This window comes from Furipterus horrens, unplaced genomic scaffold, assembly GCF_987537825.1.
Source record: "Furipterus horrens unplaced genomic scaffold, mFurHor1.1.pri manual_scaffold_5, whole genome shotgun sequence".
In the NCBI taxonomy this organism is placed as follows: Eukaryota; Metazoa; Chordata; class Mammalia; order Chiroptera; family Furipteridae; genus Furipterus; species Furipterus horrens.
The window spans coordinates 160,135,930-160,156,428 of NW_028327175.1; the positions used below are offsets into that span (position 1 = coordinate 160,135,930).

A 20,499-nucleotide genomic window follows, 5' to 3' on the forward strand; every position below is an offset into this window, starting at 1 on the left:
CGCGACTCATCCCCATCGAACACAACGGTGTCTGTGTGTGCCCGTCCTGCTGTGTTGTCTTCATGCTGTGAGCTCTGTCCATCTCCTGTCTGCCCGCAGGGGCTTCCTAGGCCCCCGCAGCCACCAGTCTGACGTGTCTGGGGTGGGGACAGCACGGACGGGTGAGGGCAGATGCAGCACTAGGAGCACATGTGCCAGGCCCAGCTCAGCATTCTGTGGGCAGGTTTCAGTCACAGCTTTCACTTCCTGTGGCACTGCGTTCATCCAGCCCAGCGAGGGGGGTTTTACAGAGCCAGCGGATGGACGCTTGTATCCCCTTTCTTTGTTTTTCTTGATTCCAAAAAACACACCTCACCTACTCATGACTAGAAAGCACCCACACTTTCTTTTTTTTTTTTAATATTTTATATTTTTTTATTCTTTCATTTTAGAGAGAGGAGAAAGGGGGAGAAAGAGAGGGAGAGAAACACTGACATGAGAGGAAAAACATAAACTGTTGCCTGTTGTAGGTGCCCCAACCAGGGACCGAATCTGCAACTCAGGCATGTGCCCTGACCAGGAATTGAACCAGCCACCTTTCAGTTTGTAGGACGAAGCCCAACCAACTGAGCCACACAGGCTGGGGCTTTTTTTTTTTTTTAAAACTAAAAGCTGAAGCATCAGAAAGAAATGTCCCTCCTCTCCACCTTCCAGGCCTCCCCCACCCCCAGCACTGCCCATGAGGGCTTCAGGGCAGTGGCACTCCCAATTGAAGCCTGTCCCTTCCCATGATGTTGAGATCACTGCCCACCAAGGGCCAGGAGGCTGGACTTCCCTCTTGAGAGCACCTGTAACCAGAGCTGTGTGTGTGCCCAGCCCCTCCCTGCCCATGAGTCCCAGCTCTGCCCTCGCAAGACACTTCTGAGGCCACAGGTGGTCGGTCCACCCAGAAAGCAAGGTTCTAACGAACTGGCTGGAGTGACCTGGGGGAAGAAGAGAACTTGCAGGGCTCGCTTTTGGAGGGGCCGTGCACGCAGGGCAGAGGGAGATGTCCTGTCCCAACAGCAGCTGGCCTTCCTGGACCTCTCCCTCCATGTGTTTATGGAGTTAAAATTGTAGACTGTCATAAATGGAGGAAATGCCCGTTTTGTCAGCATTCTTATGGCTTCGCTCCTCCACCACAGCCCGTCCATTTCCATCCCCCTCGTACCTTGCACAGTCAGAGCTCGGGAGCTGACCTGTGGCTGGAACCAGGGAAACAAGACCCCCCTCCCAGCTACCTACTCCATTCACATAGGGAGAGGGGGGAAGTGTGATTCGTATATTCTGTCCCCTTGGACCTGAGGATTTATTTTTTCATAACATCGGTATCATAACCTTAAAGGAATATTCTCGTGGGAAAAATAATCCTGCCCTGCCAATAGTACCAGTTATTGGGCATCAAATGTGGCTTGAGAGGCAGACAGCCGTGTTATCATCCCCATTTTACAGGTGGGAAAACTGGCCAAGAAACTTCTGAAATTTCACAGTTAAGAGCCTTCCAGGCAGGACATGCAGCCAGTCAGTGACTCTGGAGTCCCGTTCTGAATCAGTACTCTGATTTGGCCTCTTTCATTTTTGATGTGTTTTTGTCACAGATACCCACGGCTTTCCTTCTTCCCTCGTAGCTGCCAAGGACGCACCAAGAATATCTTTTTGCTCTTTTCCCCCCTGGTGTAAAGTAACCGAGTATTTCCCCACTTGTTCCTGCCCCGCCTTTCACAGCTACGCCTGCAACACCAAGACCTGTACACAGGCCCAGCCACACACCCTCCTGTCTGAGCAGGACACACAAACACTGAGGCAGAGCAATAGGAAGCTGAAAGAAAGACTCCATCTAGCCGAGCTGTAATTTGGAACCTGGGGAAGATGTGTAATTATACCATAGCAAGCCCTGCTCCGTCTCTAAGCAACGCAGCTCCGGTAGCTCCAGCTGCCCCAACTCCCCCTCGGCCCTGAGTGAGGACGCTGATGACATGCCTCCCTTCCAGGCCAGTGCCAGCAGACAGCGAGGCACACTCATTCACTGCCCAACCCAGCCTGTGCCCCTAGGCATAGGAGTGGAGCCAACGGTCCGGCCAGAGGCTGAAGGCCAGGCCAGGGCGCAGTGGGGACAGGTGGGGTGGGCGTTGGCTGAAGGACCCTCCCACGCCTGCCTGTGTGTGTGTGCGTCTGCATCGGTCTCTGTGGCATGAAGACCCTCCCGCTGCATGTGGAGCTGTGACAGCAGGGGGGCGCCCGCCCCAGCCCCCCACCCCTGGGATGGTGTCAACTCCCTCCCAAGCGCTTCTGGGAGCAAATTAAGCAACCATTTTCCTACCGTTTTCAGCCTTGGCAAGCTTGGTTGTGAAGTGAAAGGATTTCCTCCTCAAATCTGGCACTGAGGCAGGGGAGGCTCTCTCCCTCCCCGAGGCCCCCAAACCCAAACAGGAACACAGCTCAATCAAATGACAGCCCTGAACGCGCCTGGCCTCGCCAACCCTGAAAACTGGCCACTGGACCATGCTGCTCTCCAGGCGTCGGGCGGGTACCCGGGGCTCCCCAGCATCAGGGCCTTCACCTCCGCTTCCTTTCACCTCCCCAGGGTACTCCAGGACCAATTGGAGTTCCAGGCCCAGCGGGACCAAAGGGTGAGAGGGTGAGTGAGTGTTCAGTGAGCTGCGAGCCTGAGCAACCCGCCTCCACCTCAGGTCTCAGCCCTGCCGCCTGCAGCGCACAGGGTCACCACGTCAGCTGGGCGGCCTCACCCTTACCCGTCCCTTCTAGATGGAACAAGTGCCACCCCTCACCCAGGGTGGTTGCTCAGAGGGGGACGCTTACAGCTTCAAAGAAGAAATCACAGCTGTCTTTCTCTTCCTTTTTTCTTTTCCCTGCCTTCATGCCCACAATGGTCTCCTCCCTCGTTCTCCTCTCCTGCTTCTGCCTCTGGCCAGCCAGTGCCCCCAGGACACTTCTCGGTCATTCCAGAGGCCTTTGGTGGGAGGGCGAGGGGCCTCCAAGCGACCTCCCAGGACAGAGTCCGCACCAGTCACCCCAACCATCCGCTCAGACCTTGCTTCCTTGGGGGCTATTGAAGGGAACTGGAGAGGTGTCTCAGGTTGAAAACAGAAAATAGTGGAAGGTTGTTACTACATCCAGAAGGGCTCATGGGCTTCTTTCTCCTGTTTCAGGGCAGCAAAGGTGACCCTGGGATGACAGGACCAACGGGAGCAGCTGGGCTTCCTGTGAGTTCCGTGGGGTCAGAGGTTCTCTTCACCTACCCCTATCCACCACCGGAGACACTGCCAAAACTGAATACCCAGCCTGGGTCAGGTCGCTCAGTTGGTTAGAGCGTCGTCCCACTACACCAAGGTTGTGGGTTCAATCCCCAGTCATGGCACATATAAGAATCAACCAATGAATGCGTAATAAGTGGAACAACAAATCTCTCTCTCTCTCTCTCCCTCTCTCTCTCCCCATCTCTCCCTCTCCCCCTCTCTCTCAAATCAATAAATTTAAAAAAAAAAAAAAAAATACCCAGAGCCTACAGCAAAAAATCTAGAGCCAGAGAAGAATTCTCATTTCTAAGGCAGAGGAAGCTAGAATGCTGCTGGGCACTGCTCAAATGTCCCTGTTGGGAAACCAGGTCCTCAGCCATGTGGACTGTTGATGGGATGCAGCCCTGTCCACTGCAAGCCTCTGTGTTCAGTGCAGTGGGGTCTCACAGAAGAGCCATGGCCCCTGCTTGCCAGGGGTGGGGGACAGAATCAAATCCAAGTCACTATCATGCAAGAAAGAGCAGGGCAGCTTTCCCAAGGGATGATTTTCCCATTGCATTGTTAAAAAAAAAAAAAATGATTGCCTAAGAGAACCCGACTTTCATTTCCCATCTACTTGAAGTTGTACACTTGTTCACCGGTTCCAGGCATGGCTTCCCCAGGCAGCTTTGTTCTGGCTAAGTGGGCAGTCCGGGCCAGCCTTGGCCGATGCCCATTCCCCACACCTGAAGACACGGAGAGCAGTGTGCACCTCACAAAGAGGGTCTGAGGAGCCTTGCAGTCATTTTTGTAGCAAGAGCCTGGCCAGGGAGCCATGCAAACGCCTCCTCTGCCTGAGAGTTCCCTACCCAGACTGTCCTCAGCACCCATCACTCCTCAGTCTGAGTGATCTTAAAGAGAACAGCAGGATAATGGTTGCAGAGCAAAAATGCCAGAGTCATGTTCTTGGCTTTGCCCAGAATTTATTATTTGTCCCTAGGTTAAGTTCCTTGAGCCCCCTTTTTCCCCTTCTGTACAATGGGGATAATTAAATCTGTCTTCCATAAATTAGGCATCAGGGAAGAACTTTATGAGCCTGGAAGGAAGGACTGTACAGCCATCCTGTGTTTTCTCATTAACGTGTTTCCATTTCTCTGATTTATTGCAGGGTTTACATGGACCACCCGGGGACAAAGGAAACCGGGTGAGTCTGACCCCCTCACACTTTGGCTCCGGTTACTAATGTCTTCATGATGTGGTGGAATGACCAATTGGGGATTCCTGACCCAACATGGCAAATACAGTTTTTCCTGATAAATCATTGCAAATTAAAAGGCTTTAGAGAGAGGGGCTTAATCTGTGGCATGCAAGGAGCCTGGGGCCTGATCCTGAAATTGAAGCATGTATTTTTCCGCCTGACAAGGAGAGACTGAATCCCATGGTGGCCATCAGATTAGCATTGCCATTCAGGGAAGGGAGTCACGTGTCCAGTTTTCTCTATGGTGCCCTGATAATGGGCCCCCAAATGGTATTTTTAAACCATCATTCCCTAGTCCTAGCCTCTGAAACTCAGTTTTTCCAGGCATTCCAGGCCACTGGTGAGAGAGAAAATAAATTCCAGGTCCGAGAACAAGCAGACGGCTGTTGTAAGTGGCCTACCCCTCCACGGCCACCATTTCTCTTGGAAAGTCAGGAGGACTCTGCAATGTCTTGCCCCTTCAGAGGCACCTTGCTCTCCCTTTGGTTTCTGCTGTCTTCACCAGGACACAATTATTAAATGTCCACAACACCCACTGCCATGGCATGGTATATGATGCATGCCACATATGACACACGACGCACTTGGTCCAAGCAGGGACCATTTAATTCCATTGACCAAGAGATGGCCTTTGGGGTTTTTTCTAGAATGTCTCCACTGCTGCTTCATCACAGTGATTCTTAGAGTGTCACACACGCCCCCATCTTCTAGTGAGTCATATGTCCAAGGATCTTAGAGGTAGAAGAGAAGTAGAGGGAATAACCGATGAGGAAACAGGCCCAGACTGATGACAAAATGTCTTGAGTTAGCACAGAGTTAAAGGCAGAGCAGGTGGGTTCTAGAACCCAAATCTTCCAGCTGATCTTTGAACACTAAGAACCAGGGTCATGAGCCAAAAGTGCCAGAACCTGTATACATATCTAGCACTAATTCCAGCCTCTTCAATTTAAGATGTATTGAGCACATCTATAGCCCTAAATTCTTCTTTCTGGCAGCTGGTTAAAAGCATCTGTTTGTCCCATATGCTGCCCATACCAGACTGTCCATAGAAAGACCAAGTCTAGAAACCACTGGAATAAACAGACCTACCTCCAGAAATGTGCCAGCCTGTGAAAGCAGGCTGGGAAGCCCACTTTCATTACTGTGGCATCAAAGAATTTAGGTCACTAAAAGAATTGATCATTCCACCTTCTAGTTGGCATACTAACTTCTTTTCTAATTTATTTCTAAAGTGTTCTGGTTTTCTTCATTATATTCAATTAATACTTTTGAAATGGATTTCTTAAGACTTTTTCAGTTGGCTTGAGGCACTGAGCCATCTGAGGGTTGAAGAACCAGTCCAAGCGGCGAATGTGCTGCTTTAGAGGTGGAGGCAGGGCAGGCAGATGCCCTGTCAGCGAGGGAGGGGAAGTGGGAGGCTGGAGGCTCTGACATTTAAGAACCAAGGCCAATGAATGAGCCAATAAGGCCCTGGGAATGAGTGGGAAAATATTTCTTCTCCAATTCCACCTTCTAAGGTTTTACACTTCCCCTCATCCCATATATAAATTAGCAATATGTCACTTAGGAAAAAGTCCAGAAAGCAGCCAAATTGCATGAACTTTCTTTTGAGTATGGCAAAGCACCAATTGACTTATATTCTACAGAGCAGGTTACCAAATCGAGGAACAGCTTATTTTCTCCTTCCAAGAGATTTGCCTCTCAGGATGCCAGAATATCCTGGACGGGTTTCCTCCACTTCTCACCTCCTCATTCTGACCTCTGTATACCACCAGCCTATTAAGACTTTGTCAGGAGATGTGAGGAGGGCTTGGAAACTAAGTCTTCAAAACAAAGAAAGTTCTGAGTAGAGTTAGCACTTCGCCATGGACATCTTTTTCATGATGCCTGGAATCTCAGAATATTGACACATTGGTCAAGATGAGAGGCCAGAAGGGCTTAGATAAGAGTCTGGTTACAAGTTCCATTGTTGCTTGTGAAGGTGAAGCTGGAGATGCTTGAAGCCCCCTGCCTCCACTGGGTGTGGAGGGTGGCCCCCAAACTGCACCGGGGACCCCATCAGAGAGGTGCCGGTGGGTGCATCCTGAGCCTGAGGTTACCTTGTACAGTGACCTGTGATGCATTCTTCAAACATTGCTCCTCCGTGTCCCACCATACGATGGTCTTGTAGCCTCCTTCCTGTTCATGGAAGGAGGAAGGTCCTCATGGTGGTGGGCAAGGCTCAGAGCCCCAAATAGGCAGTTTTATGAGGGGACACACATGCTAGCAAAGGAATGTCCTGTCCTTGTCACTAAGAACACTCTTCTTGTCCCTTCAAAGCCCTGCAAATTTGACCGAGGAGCCACTTTTAGGATGAAAGAATCTATCAAATGATAAATGGGGGAGTAAATTTGGCAATTTGGGCTTCAGAAAAATTGGCGTTAAGGTGGAGCTGCCTGCGAGCCACAGCCAACTGAAAGGTCTGAGTGCATGTAGTGAGGCCACCGTCACTCTCCAATAAATGCCATCTGGGGGGGGTGAATGTGTGTGCACATATGTGTATGCACCTGTGCATGTGTGTGTGTGCACATGTGAGTGTCTTGCTTCCCCAGGCCCCCTTGCCTCCTTACCAGTCCTTCTTCTACTACCTCTTGTGACCTGGGCCTGCCTCTTCCTTCCTTCACTCCTTCAATATTTATTTCTCCCCCATATTGTTCACTACATTATAACAATCCCATATCCCTCATCCTATCCCTTTCACTCCTCCAGCTTCAATTTATTTCCTCTAAAATCAATTGTTATACATTTATTTATCTTGTTTAAAGAAATCTCTGCAGCTGGACTTTATCTACCCCTCTCCCTGTGCCAGCTAGAATTAATTCTCTGTGTCAGGGCCTCTTAGGGAGCAGGGAGGATGTAGGTAAAGCTACCACTCTCATGTCTTCAAAAGCCATTTCCTGTGCCCTTAGAATGTGATGCCACCTAATGCAAGTAACCCTTCTGAAAGTCAGGGCCAGGCCAACCCTCTGTTACCCACAGGCCAATCATCTGGGACCTGGGATCGCCCCGTCTTCGGGAGCTTTGCCCACCCTCTGACCACGGGAAACGGAACCCACTTTTACTCTGGCCTGACCCAAGGAGAATGAGGGGCCACAATCCTGAGAAAGTTTTCCATGGTGGGGCTTCCCATCCAAACAGTGAGGCAGGGAGTGGTTTTATTTATCCACTGTTAGAGGAATATTCATGCCATGGTGTTCTCATTGGTGGGAGCAGCTCAGAGCCAATGCACTTATACCTAATAGACATATACATGTTTCCTTTTAAACACACATCGTTTTCTAAGTAGGCATTCATATTTTAGAAAACTCACTTAGAATAATGCATCAGCAATTACAGGGACCTCAGGAATCAAGAAATATGACTGATTCCCAAAGATCCTGGGAAGTATAAAGAACATTCTTATCCTTTGCCTCCTTTTAACAAACCCTTGGCCTCCACTATGAGAACCCAGTAGACACGACAAGGTGATACCTCTGGTGGCAGCCTTCACCCTTACACTAGCAAACAAGAAACAGTAATTATTGCTGTTATCATTATGAAGCAACTGTTGCTTACTAAGCAGTACCATGTTCCAATAGTAAGCACTTCATAAACATAAAGACCTCACAACAAAGTTTTGAGGCAAGTGTTATTATCCATATTTTACAAGTGAAGAAACTGAGGCTCAGGGAGGTTAAGTATCTTCCCAAAGTCACACTGCTAACAGGAAGAACCTGCTTTGGCTTTAAGCTTTTGCTCTGATCCAAATGCTGCCCTCCTTCAAGGTCCTGTGGCCCTGGAGTAACACTGTGCGAGCATTAGGCAATCGGCCTTTTGCAGAGGACAGGAGTTCCCAGGGAGACTCCCCAGGGGCACACTGGCCCCTTCAGAAGGAAAATCTAAACTCAAATTCATCATAAAGACTTCCCCACAGCACTTCTTTAAATGGAGAGTGAGTCCGACACGTGCAAAATAGGGCTCACTTTAGAAAGACAATGTTTACTGAAACTTTTCGGAAACAAGTGAATTTCTTGAACTGACTTCTCCATGTATGAATAGCTGCTTATGGTTTCAGACCAGGATGGACCAGAGACACATAGAATGGAGGGACCCAGCTGAGAACCAAGGGTCACATGTGAGCCCTGGACACACAAATACACACTCAAACATGCCAAAGCACATATACACATTTATGCATGCACATGCGTGCACACATATACATGCACAAGCACATACCCACACATGCACAACCATGTACATGCACACATTCATACATGTGTGTTTGCATACACATACACACACACCCTGGGGCTATAACAAAAATCACCTTGCCATCTACAGAATATCAAAGGGATGAAAATCAATTGGGACAAGAATGGTCAGGCCAAAGTCTTTCAAAAATGGACCCTCAAATAAAAGGAAGTGAGTCCCCCCATTTACCACAGACCCACTCTGGGCTCAGTTCTAACAAAAATGGCCACCAATATCTTCCATCTGCTCTTCCCTCCACCTCTGAGCCCTGTTGCTCCCTGCTCCCAGGCCTCACTCTCCTCCCCTGTCCCTCCCCACCTGCCTGAGCCAGATCCTCAGGTTCTTAGAGGGGCGGCAGTGAGTACCGACCCCAAATCCTTCTGGGGAGAGACTGTCCTGATAGAGAGAAGCTCTTCTTCCACTCTTTAATTTTTTTCTTTTTCTGTCTCTAACCTTAACACATGAATGACCCTAAAGTTTTGATGTTGTTTTTTTTTTCTTGGACTAAACTATTGTTTACAGGGGGAAAGGGGGAAGAAAGGCTCTAGAGGGCCTAAAGGGGATAAGGGAGACCAAGGAGCGCCTGGATTAGATGCCCCCTGTCCATTGGTATGTTTCTGTTTATCACTTGCCTTGTTCTGTTTTTTCCCTTGAGGTTTGCAAGCTGGAAACAAAGAAGGCAAATAAACTAAGATGAGAACTGAATGACTACACTGAGCTACCAAACTCTCTGTGCATTTGGCCGGTGAAATGCTGCCCGCTGTTGGTCTCACCTTAAAGCCACAGCTGCAAGTCATTCTGGTTAAATCCCTTTCCTCTGAAGCAGAACAATTGACGTGTGGAAGTAGGGAGACCCCAAGGAAAGGGATTTTGGAGAAGGCCATGGCTCTTTGCTCCAGGATGGCTTTGGAAGCCCGTGTAGCATCCGTGAGCCATGCATTTGCCTTCTTTGTTTTGTGGCCGCCTCTGTAGCCAGCAGTTCAAGCTGTTGGAATCCTTACTTGGTCAGGATGCAGGACAGCCGGGTTAGCATCTCCCAAGGGCCACCTATGCCCCAACCAGGCAAAACAAGGCCAGAAAGGAGTCTTTTAATACACAGTCTCCCGGCACCCACCAGCCACCCAGCTAAAATTTGCAGACCAAAATGAGTAAGCAAACATCCCCAGATGAGCCAACCAAATGCTTTGTGGCACATCAGCTGGCCTTCTCAAAGTGCCATCTCAGTCCATTTAAAGGTTCTGAAAATTTTCAACTAACATTGAAACCCACCTGTGTTTACTCCAGGTGGGTCTGTAAAGGGAGAGGGGGCTGGCTGTACATGTTTCAAAGCTAAACTCTCCCACAGGCCACAGAAAGAGTATTGGTTGAATTTAGGAGATGGGACTCAGCTGACTCCGGCCCCACCTCTAGAAGCCTCAAAGGTCCTGCATCCTGGCCAGGGTAGGACTGGGTCTCTCTACTCCACAGTCAGAGCTGGCCAGCCTTGACCTGAATAATCATCGTGGTTGGTTTTGTGAACAGGGACACCGAGGTTTTAAAGGAGAGAAAGGGGAGCCAGGGTTACCAGGGCTGGACGGACTGGATGCCCCGTGCCCACTGGTATGGCATCGCCCTTCCTTGCCTGCATGGCCAATCTGGGCTTTCCCATGTGTGCGGTTCATGCCTGCATGCCTCTCCAAACACCCTCAACCTCCTCCCGCTCCACGCATCCAGTCTCCACTTCCTACCTCTTCACTCTGTAAATGCCAAGGGTCACCCTGCCTTGGCGGGTCCTGAGGGGCTCTCGCCACACTCACCTCTTGCCTGCAAAGTTGGTCAGATGTTTTCTTGGCTTCCTCCAGCAGCTGCTTCAAAAGCATGTCACCTTAATGTGAGCCGTCCCTGCCCACCCGAAGCCAACATTGGCTGTACCTGACCCTCCTTTCAGAACTGCTTCTAGATACACCTGCCACTGCAGAGAAAACTAGGAAAGTGGATTCTCTGGACAGGTGCTTAGGAACTGTGATTTCTCTTCCTTCACTCACTGCAATTAGTTTGGCGAGCACTGGCTGAGCACCTGGCACAACATTTGAATTGGACGCCCGGGTCAGCCCGACATCCCTTCCTGCTCCAGCATCTCACGACTTGGCAGGGGACGGATGGGCACACTTATAGACATGGGGTACACAGAGAAGTTCTAGAACTAAGGTAGAGAAGGAGGCCGCCCTGGCTATTCTGTCAGGCTGGGTCTGGTGTTGCTGTCCTGGTAAGTCTGCCTGAACTAGGGGATTTTAGACCCTAAAAGGTTTGCCCTTTTGCTTAAGTCCCAAAAGGCACTACAAGACCCTCCCTTGGTTTCCCTTTCTTTCATCTTGAGCTGATTCACCACTGAGAAGTCTGGAAGAGCATGGAAAGGTTGAAAATGTAGTTAAGGAAGCGAAGAGAAGAGACGGAGAGGCAGGGAGGGAAGAGAGACACTTGGGACCCCTCTCCCAAGCATGTCCCATACTAGGGCAGCAGGTCTGTTCCTAACTGGCCCAGTCCCATACTAGACCCCCACAGTGATCCTTTATTTACCGCAAAGGAAGCCAAAGATGGCACTTCATTCCCAGGCCATCAGCTCAAAAGCTCCCTGTCCTAAATTTCCCCAGGAGGTCTGGAGTTCATGGAGCTATTTTCATCCAAGTCACAGTCAGATGAGAGTTCCTGGCCCCACATCCCCATCCTGGGGTCACATAGGAATTATCTTTGAACAGAAGAGAAAATGCTGTTTTAAAAATATGCTGTTTCATTCTGAAAGATGACCATAGAGCCCCTTCAGGGGCATTTCTAGGGACTTTTTCAGACCAACAACAAAAGGAGAAGAAAATAAACCCGCAGAGTAACATGCCTCCGCCGTTCACTTCTAAAACCCTTGCTTGCCACCCGCATGCACCCCCTGGCCTGGCTCATTGACCCTGAGCAAGCAGCACGCACAGGCACCTTCCTCAGAGGTGGAATTGCCCCATCCCTCCAAAGCGCCTTCGTGACTCATCAGCCAGGTGTCCCCTCTGCCACATCTCTCCCACAATCTGAGCACCTTGAGTTCTGCCAGCTGCAGCCCTGGCCTCCCTGCTCCTCCCTCACACATCACTGTTATCCTCACCTTCCCCGTCCTCCTCTGTGCCCTCTGCCACCATCCACGTGCCAATGGGAATGCCACTGTGGCCAGCGGAGGCTCCTCTCCCTTCCAGAGTCCGTGTGAAAAGGCACCCCATGGCGGGCTGGGGAAGGGGGTATAAGGTCTTTATGAATGCACCACACCTCCTACAGACCCTCCCTCACCCAGAGGGGACAATGAAGGTCATGTTTATTTGACTCTTAATGCAAACTAGCATCTTCTCTGATAACATCCCATTTTGATGTGTTATTTGTCTATTAATGTTGCTGTGGAAACACACCTACCTGCCCTCTATTTCTTGTTGCTGTTTTCCCCATCTCCTGCATTTTTTGATTGTGGGCATGGGGGCAGGCGTGCTATTGATCGTGATTTTTTGTACAAGATAATTAGACTTCTTTGGCCCTCTGTGCAAGGCTGGCTGCCTGCTGGATGCCAGGTGAGAGGTTTAGGTACCTGTCATGGGTGGATGAAAACGGTCTGGGGCCCAGAGGGCTCTCATTCAATCTCTTTGGCGCTGACCACTTGCTCTGGTCCCGCAAAACTCTGTGTCCATATCTTCCTCTGACCTGGAGCCTGGAATTCTAGAATCTGGCCTGCAAGTCGAGTAGATGTGGACCGAGAACCCAATCTTTGCACTCATTCAGCCTTCCCCTCCCACCTTGTCTCTCAGAGTCCCTAGATTCCCCCAGAGCGTGCCAGAGAGGCAGGACATTTGGGCCCAAGAGTGGGACATCCTGAGGCTACAGGTGCTCATGGGTGCCAACAGCAAAGGGGACAATGGCACAGAGTTCATTCTCATCCTGCCACTGCATCTTCTTCCCAAATCCCCAGCAAGCCCCTGTCACCTTGCTGAAAGTAACTCAGGGCCACGTCCCTTTGTGCCCTCTCCTCCTTCTTATTGATCATCAGATGGGAACTACCTAGATCTCCTCCTTCCACTGCTAAGGAAGAGAAAAAATAAAGAGAAGAGGAGAACTGGAGGGCCCCTTAGCAGTCATTTCATACAGCCATGCCTTCCCCAGGTTTTAACGAGGAGGAAACTGAGGCGGCCAAGTGCGAGTGACTTGCCCATGAGCACACAGCACTCAGTGCAGCCAGAGCAGAGAGCGGGTGGTTCTTTCCATAGTATCACGTGGCCTCTGCTCGCTGACCCCTCCAGCTAGGACAGCCCCTCTGGGCTGTACACTGCAACTTCATGTGACCCGAGCCAATGGGAAAACAGATGGACTTGCTTCCTGCGTCCTTCCAAGGCCCTGACCTGGAAGAAATATAAATAGAAAAGAAATAGGCAATAGCAGAGGGGCCGTATCCTGCTCAGCTGCCACAGTGTTTGTGGCGCTTGTTGCCCCGTGCTGCCTGCTTGGTGGGTCATCCTGGAGAACCTGAGCCATGTGCTTTCCTTCCTCACTGCAGGGCGAAGATGGCTTACCAGTCCAGGGCTGCTGGAACAAGGTGAGTCTTCCCAGTGGTTTGCTTTGCCTCGGGTGCACAGGTATCCTGGGGGTTCTGTTCTCAGCAGTGTGATAAGCAGGCACCATTTCCATCCTGGGCCTTTCTGCAGATGAGGCAGCAAGACACGGGGCGAGAAAGGCACAATCCCAAAGGCAGGTTGCCCATTAGACCGCCCACACACTGCACACACTTGGAGAACATGTAAAAATGTTTTCTAAGGCATCGGCAACCCAGTGTATGGAATTTCCATGTAGCCACACCAATGACATCGGTAGGCTTTGTGTGCTGATTTATACAGTACCTTTTCCTCCAAGGAGCTTGAGACCTTATTTGAGAATTAGTCATCACTAGCTATTCTCATGGTGTTCATCTGAGGTCATTTAAGCCTATGATGACATTTATCCAGATGTAAGAAATCTAAAATTCTTAAACTATAAATCTGTGGGGGTTCCATCACTGCACACAGAGACTAGCCAGCCCACCCCTCGACCCTGCCCTTGAATGTAAGCTGTCAGAGCGCCGCACTTCCACACGTGAGACCTGCAGCCCAGAATTCCTAACAGCAATGAGTTTTCATTTATTCACTTTGCTTTGGTATCTTCCATCATCAAAGTGATCTGGCCCCACAGGGCTGTGCCCTTGCACACAACCCCCCCCCCAAAGCACAGGGCTCCCCAACCTGACCAGAGCCATCAGTTCGCTGTCCCAGAAGCCCAGTGTGGTCCCCGCAAAGGTGACTGCTGCCATGCTGTCGCACAGCCTGCCTCCGCCTTGACCCACCAAAGACTTTTCAGAGCCCTCTACCACGTGGGTTGCAGGTGTTGGTTCATCTTCATAACAGGGCTGGAGACCCCAACCTGTCCCAGAGTTGGTGCTTGGCTAAGCCAGTCCTGTCCTGTCCCAGTGGCAGCAGAGTCGTGCCTACAATGAGATGGCCAGGCTCCTCTATGCTAGATGCCCAAAACCTCATTAGTTCATAGCATTGGGCAAAATAGTGAAACCATCCCAGGCCCTCGGTGGAGCACCTACTTGCCCAGGTACCTAAAGCACCCCTCACCAGAGAAAAGAAGGCTCAGCACCCAGGGAAGACACCTCCCCAAGTATCTGTCCTGCCAGCTGTGCGTCATCCTCCGGGGAGTCCCCCTAGACCTAGTTAAAGCTCCACAGAAGCCAGTAAGAGGTGTGTGTCAAGTGACACCCCTTGCTGCCTGAGAACAAGATTTTCTTCTTCAAGGTTGCAGCTGATGGTTAGGGAATGAAGATGGCTGTGCTTTGCAGGGGAAGAACAGCCACTCTCTAGAGCTACAAGGTCTTGGAGAAGCAACCAGACAGCCTCATGTGTCTATTGGTTCACACCATAAATTCAACTTGGGACGCTCAATAATTTAACTGCCAGGCGTCCAAAGGCAGCATAGACAGAAAGTGCCCTCTGGTGGCCAGGAAGGGGAGTGACTGGAAGGTAAAAGTGGTTTCCCACCCTCAGGGTGCAGACCGTCAGCCCAGGGTCTTCAACCCCAGTTGCCCATCCTGAACTCCCATCCAACCTGGGACAAGATCTATGTCCTTTCACACAAGGGAAAGAAATACCCAGAGACCCACTGACACTAACTCTATGTTGTTTTGTGTTTGTTTTTGTTTTGCAGTGATGCCTCTAACTTGGGATTGGCCTGTGTGTGTGTTTATACATAGAATATTTATTTTTATACAGTTTTTACTTTTTGAAAATGCCAGAAGTATGAAGTATCTTACAGATTATTAAAAAAGTAAAAACCTGCATATTTTGTACAGAAAATACCAACCTCTCCTCTTTTGTTTACAAGATGTTTTGTATAAGTCTACGACTCTAATACACTTTTTGTTTCTGATATGGTCATATGTTTGCATGATATTTGTGCACACTTATTAAGTATTGAAACTTAATAAATTATTGTGTTCTGGTGCCAAAGGGAGCAAATCAGCACTAAGATACTGGCTTTTGCTGTGTGAATCTACGAAAACATGAAGGTCTGTGGTATTTACCTAACCAGTTGTGTCTAAGAATATTTTAAACTCTTATGGACTTTCATTATTAAAAAAAAATGAAACATAGCAGTTCATGATCCTGACAATCATTAAATTAAATACATGATTTCTTATGAAAGCAGGAAGTCCCAGAAGCAGGCTTCTCAGAAGTATAATGTTTTGAAATGTTAAGTCCAACAGGAGGGAGGGGACACCATTAAGTAATGTCTTCTATAATATATTCCAAGTTCATTACGGTGTCAGCTGAGGACTTAGGGTCCAGTTGTACTGAAGCCCCTCCACCCTCCTGCAGCCCCCAGACTTACAAAGGGCTATTTGCTATTACATTTGCATTTTGGTAGTGTTTTTGTTATTCTTCCTCTGATTGCAGTCACAGCATCAGCTATTGCCCTTGGTGCTGTCATTTGCAAGGTTACACTGCAACTAGCCATTGAAAAGTTTGCCTAATCTGCCATCCACTCCCACAAAGAGCAGTCAGAAAACAGTCTTGAGTGTGGGCCAGATTGGGTCAATCTGAAGTTGTTTTTGTTTTTTAAGAAATAGAGTTTTACTGCTGTCTCTTCATAATACCCTGCTTAGTAGAGGTGTCAGGAAACCTATTTTAAAAACAAAAGAATTAACTATGGTGCAGCATACAAGCTTATTGTTAGATGCTTTACAACACAAATTGGTGCTTCTAAAGGTCTTGACAATTACAAACTACTTGAATAGTTTAAACACCCTCCTCATTTTGCTTGCATTTTAATTTTTCTTTATATATCCTCTCTTTGTAAACAGTGCACTGGCAAACTCAAACTCAGACTCGGTCCACACACAGTCACAGGAACACGACATCAGTGGGCTTCACATCCTGAGACCCCTGCCACGTGGCAGGGTGAGAAAGGGCGAGGTCTCACTCACAGAGGCTTACGTTCAGGCTGCCCAAGCCCCCGGGGCTGTGCCAGCTGCCTGTTGCTCAGAGATATAAAGAAACCATTTGCCTGGCTTCAGCGCCCACGCTGCCCTCCCCAGAGGGGAGCAGCTCATGGAGGTCTGGCCTCGTTTATGCAAGTGCACAGTCTCCCCGAGGAGGCGGGAGCCCCGAGTGTCCTCAGCTAGGACCTCCTCCTGTCACAGATGTGAGCTGCACACCTCCACGCCCTGCCTGACTGGGGCTCCTGGCTCCAGCCACCACCTCCCAACCAACCCCAGGCCTCTCCACGTGGACCTTAACTCAACTCTGCATCAAATGGGGTGTGGAGAGATTAGAAGTCGGGTAACAGTGGCCAAGAAGTTGGCTAAGTAGCTGGGGATGGGTACTCACGCTAGCAGACCAAACCAGGTGCGAGGAGGAGAGGTACAGGGGCGCAGCAGGAGGGAAGGGCTGGGGAAGGGCTGCCCCTGGGAGCTGGGGTCAGAGAAGGCCCACGGAGGTTAAAGACACTCAGTCCCTCCTGGGGACTTGCAGCCCCTCATGTTGAGAACTGCCAGCCCAGGGAGAGAGTGATGCACCCAGTGGGGCAAATGACCACCCTGTTGGTGACTGTTCTCTGTGAACTGACCCGTCAGCTCCTGGGAGCATGGGGACGCTGGAGCCTTCCATGCCCCTCCGCCTAGAGCTATTGGCTGTGACAGTGTTATGCATGGAGTTGGCATTGCAAAGCTCTGTGGCATACGTGTGCTTCATAACTGAATAACAGCATTCCAAGGGGACCTGGCCACACAGGAGGAGGTGACAGGGTCAGCTCCCCTGGGGCAGGCATGGTGGCAGAGGGTGCTTCTCACACTGAAGTCAGAGACTGAGCAATGCAGGTCTAACCACTTGGATTGCAAGGGGGTCCCCAAAGCCCCACAAATGTCAGGGACACTGTGCTGCCATGGTCCGTTTGCCCGGCCTCCCTCACCTCAGGCTCTCTGCACCCCTCCCCATCAGCACCCCACACTCCACAGGCTTGGCCTGGGCCCTGCCCTGGACCTGGACTCATTTTCAGGCGACTTGAGACATCAAGCACGTAAGATTCCAAAGCCCTGAAAGGAAGTGGAGGACAGGCCGCTGGTGCGTGGTTCAGAAAGGAGGAGGAGACACGTGGAGATGGAGGGCAGAGAAGTCAGGCAGGACCAGGGGAACTGCTGCTCATTTCTCCATGTGGAATTCTCAAGCATTGGGCTCCCTTGAAGCAGTAGGTTCCTCACTCCGGTGAAGGGAGGCAGAGGAGGGCGCAGGGAAGGAAGTTGGATTTTAATACGCTAAGGCCAAATTATTCACACAAAGGGGCGCTGCCCCTGAAGAATAGCCAAGGTCTGTTGACATAGACAGAGGCAGAACTGAGCTAGGGACAAGGCTTCGGAATCATCCAGGACTTCCCCAGGGGCTTCTAGGGTCTACTCACCAACCCCTACATGCCTCCTCTGCTTTCCCAGCCCCCATACCTTGGACCATGCTGGGCCCTTGGCCTGGAATGCCTGTCTTACAGCAAAATTCTACCCTCCTTTCAAGTCCCCACTTAGACACCATGGCCCCAGAGAGACTTTTCTGGGCTCCTCAGTTGGAAGAGTTCCTGCCCTGGAACGACCAGGAATTCTGTGTTCTTTGCTTCCTTAGAGTAGGAAAGTCAGTCTTCCATATTATACAGGGAACCCTTAGAGGGGAAGGACTTTCTTATTCATTAGGCTTCTGATGGACCCAGCTCAAGTCTCCCCCAACCCAATGGTCTAGGCTCATAAACATCTATGACCTGCTAAATTATCAACCTACTTTATTGAGCAACTACTATGTGCAGGCAACAGGAAGGGAAGGATGGGGCTACTAAGGACTGTAAGGCACAGGAGCTAACAGGGATGCCCAGCAGTGCTAGGACTATGTGCTCAGCAAGGACACTCGGGCAGCCAGCAAAGCCAGAATAAAGAGAAAAGCCAGTTGGCCCAGAGGGATTACAAAACAGAGAGGGAGGAGCTAGCTGACACACACAGTGAGTCCCCTTCCTTGCTTCCGCCTCCTTTCCCTGATAGAATCTTTCCGTGAGTATGATCTTGGGCCACGCTCACTTCTCAAATCAGGGTATGGCAAATGGAATTGTGTTGAAAGAAAGGGGGCAGAGAGGAGAGGTCCAAACTGGGAGGGTGCTGGACTTCAGCCAAGGTCAGCTGGGTCTGTGGGATCACCTAGCCCAGGAAACACCTGTGGGCTCTGTCTTAAACATCCCCTTCCTTATACCTCCTCAAGGGCCAGAGTCGGTGGTTAGTCGCCAAGAAGTGAAGCCAGACAGCCTGAAGCCTTGGGGAAAGCACCTTGCCCTGGAGGAGGGAGAAGACAGAGCAGCCCCTGGACAGAGGGTCGCTGGCTGAACCTTCCCCGGGGGCCTGGCTTGAGGGGGTACTCAGAGGGTAACCACAGGAGAGCATGGCTGTCTGCCCTTTCCAGAGCCAGAGCCCAGCTAGGAGAGCAAGGCTTGGGCACCTGTCTTCTCCAGTTCGCTGCTGGGTTTTCTGCTGTGCCCCGCAGTGGTGCCCCGCTGTTGCTGCAGTTTCCACCACTCTGGAGTGCCCCTTTCTCATGGAGGACTGCATTTCTTGGAGCAAACTCTGCAGAAGGGGCTTCCAGCATGTCACATTCTGACCTCGGAAAGTCTCCCGGGAGGCTGTGGCCAGAGACCTGCTACCCTTCCCAACTTCTTCTCAACAGATTTCCTTTAACTCCCTTTGGTGCTGCCACTGATAACCCTTTGACTTCCTGGGTTTGTTTTGTTTTTTTCAAATATCATAAGCTGATGAGTGTATCAAGCTGGCAAAGCAGAGAATATTTGTCTGTGAGAGGAAGACACAAGAACGTTGTAGAGAAAACAAGCCCGCACCTGGGTGAGGAGGTCGGACCCTGGGCTGGCCCTGAGCCAGGGCCTCATGCATCCAGTCTGGTGCCTGTGCCAGGACTGAGCTGACAGTGATGGAGACAGGCACCAGTCCATGTATTTTCAAGAGGATCGGGAGTAAGCCGTCTTTCTTTAGCAAGATGGTTAAAGGGACAGTGCCTGGAAACGAGCTGCTCACTGCCTTCCTTCTTCCACAGTCACCCTAGACAGACCACCCTGCTGCTTGCTTCTTCCACAGGGTGGCCGTATCCTCTTGTTCAGTCCAGGACACTTTGTAAGTGAAGGAGGGCACTATTAATCATTATGCCCTGACAACAAAAGTCAACCTGGCCAACCAGGAGGTGTGGTCACACTAACCACAAACCACCACATCAGTCACCTCCCAGCCCCCAGGTCACGCTCTGGCAATGACTCAACACCTGAGAGCTACAGCCACTTACCGAGGGCCTGAGAAGTTAGGGCCAGATGGACATTGCTGGGGAGCAAAGGTAAGCACCCCTAGTTAAGATCAGAAGTTGAATGACACCTGCATCAAAAGGGAAGGTGGGTGGGAGGAGGCAGAAACACAGGGTGGTGGGTGTTCACAGGAAAGCAGGGCTTCTCGAACAAACTGGCATCTGGGAGGAATTCCTCTCTAAGGTGACTCCAAGTAGGAGAGGCTAGATCACCAGGGCCCATGTTCTGACTTTAAATCCATAACATCTTTTCTCAGTCCTGTAGTTTAAAGAAAATGCATTAGAGCAAGTTTGTCATTTTTCCCATTCATAGTGTCTGGTTCAAAAAGCTGGTCAGTCACAGTCCCACCTTCACTGACAGCTCCGCCTCTTTCCCTCCTGGGATGTGTATTGTCAGTAAGAACAGCAGCCTCTTTACCTGAGTAGGAAGCTCATCCAGGGTTGCAGACAAATGGCATGAGCCCATCTCAGCCCCCTTTAGGGCGAAGGGTGCATGTGCATAGCTGGGTGTGACAAAAGTCATAGCTAATGGACCCAGACGGTGATCCAGACATGACATGGGGTTCAGTGGGTACCACTGGGCTTTTTGCAGCCTAGTTCATCTGCTGTCCAACTCTCCTTGCCATCCTCCGGGCACGGGAGAAATAAGAAACCTCCTTCTGTGACATGACACACAAGTGCTTAGGTCCGAGGACTTTCGATGACTCACAGGATCCTGGACATTTGTATACAGTCAAGTGGTTTTCATCACCTGCCAGCAAGCCACCCGCTCTGAACCAACAACTATGGAGGAAGACAGATCCAT

General features: G+C 50.4%; 1 protein-coding gene across 1 annotated transcript in view; it reads left to right on the top strand.

The window, feature by feature from the left end:
• COL13A1 (collagen type XIII alpha 1 chain) overlaps window positions 1-15,286 on the top strand; it is a 77,942-nt gene extending 62,656 nt beyond the window's left edge. The window contains exons 31-36 of the mRNA XM_090278131.1: window positions 2,603-2,656; window positions 3,189-3,242; window positions 4,423-4,458; window positions 10,303-10,380; window positions 13,334-13,372; window positions 15,016-15,286. Of these exons, the coding sequence (XP_090134257.1) occupies window positions 2,603-2,656; window positions 3,189-3,242; window positions 4,423-4,458; window positions 10,303-10,380; window positions 13,334-13,372; window positions 15,016-15,018 (264 nt within the window). The 3' untranslated portion in view covers window positions 15,019-15,286. The remainder of the gene's footprint in view (window positions 1-2,602; window positions 2,657-3,188; window positions 3,243-4,422; window positions 4,459-10,302; window positions 10,381-13,333; window positions 13,373-15,015) is intronic.
• Window positions 15,287-20,499: the final 5,213 nt, after the last annotated feature.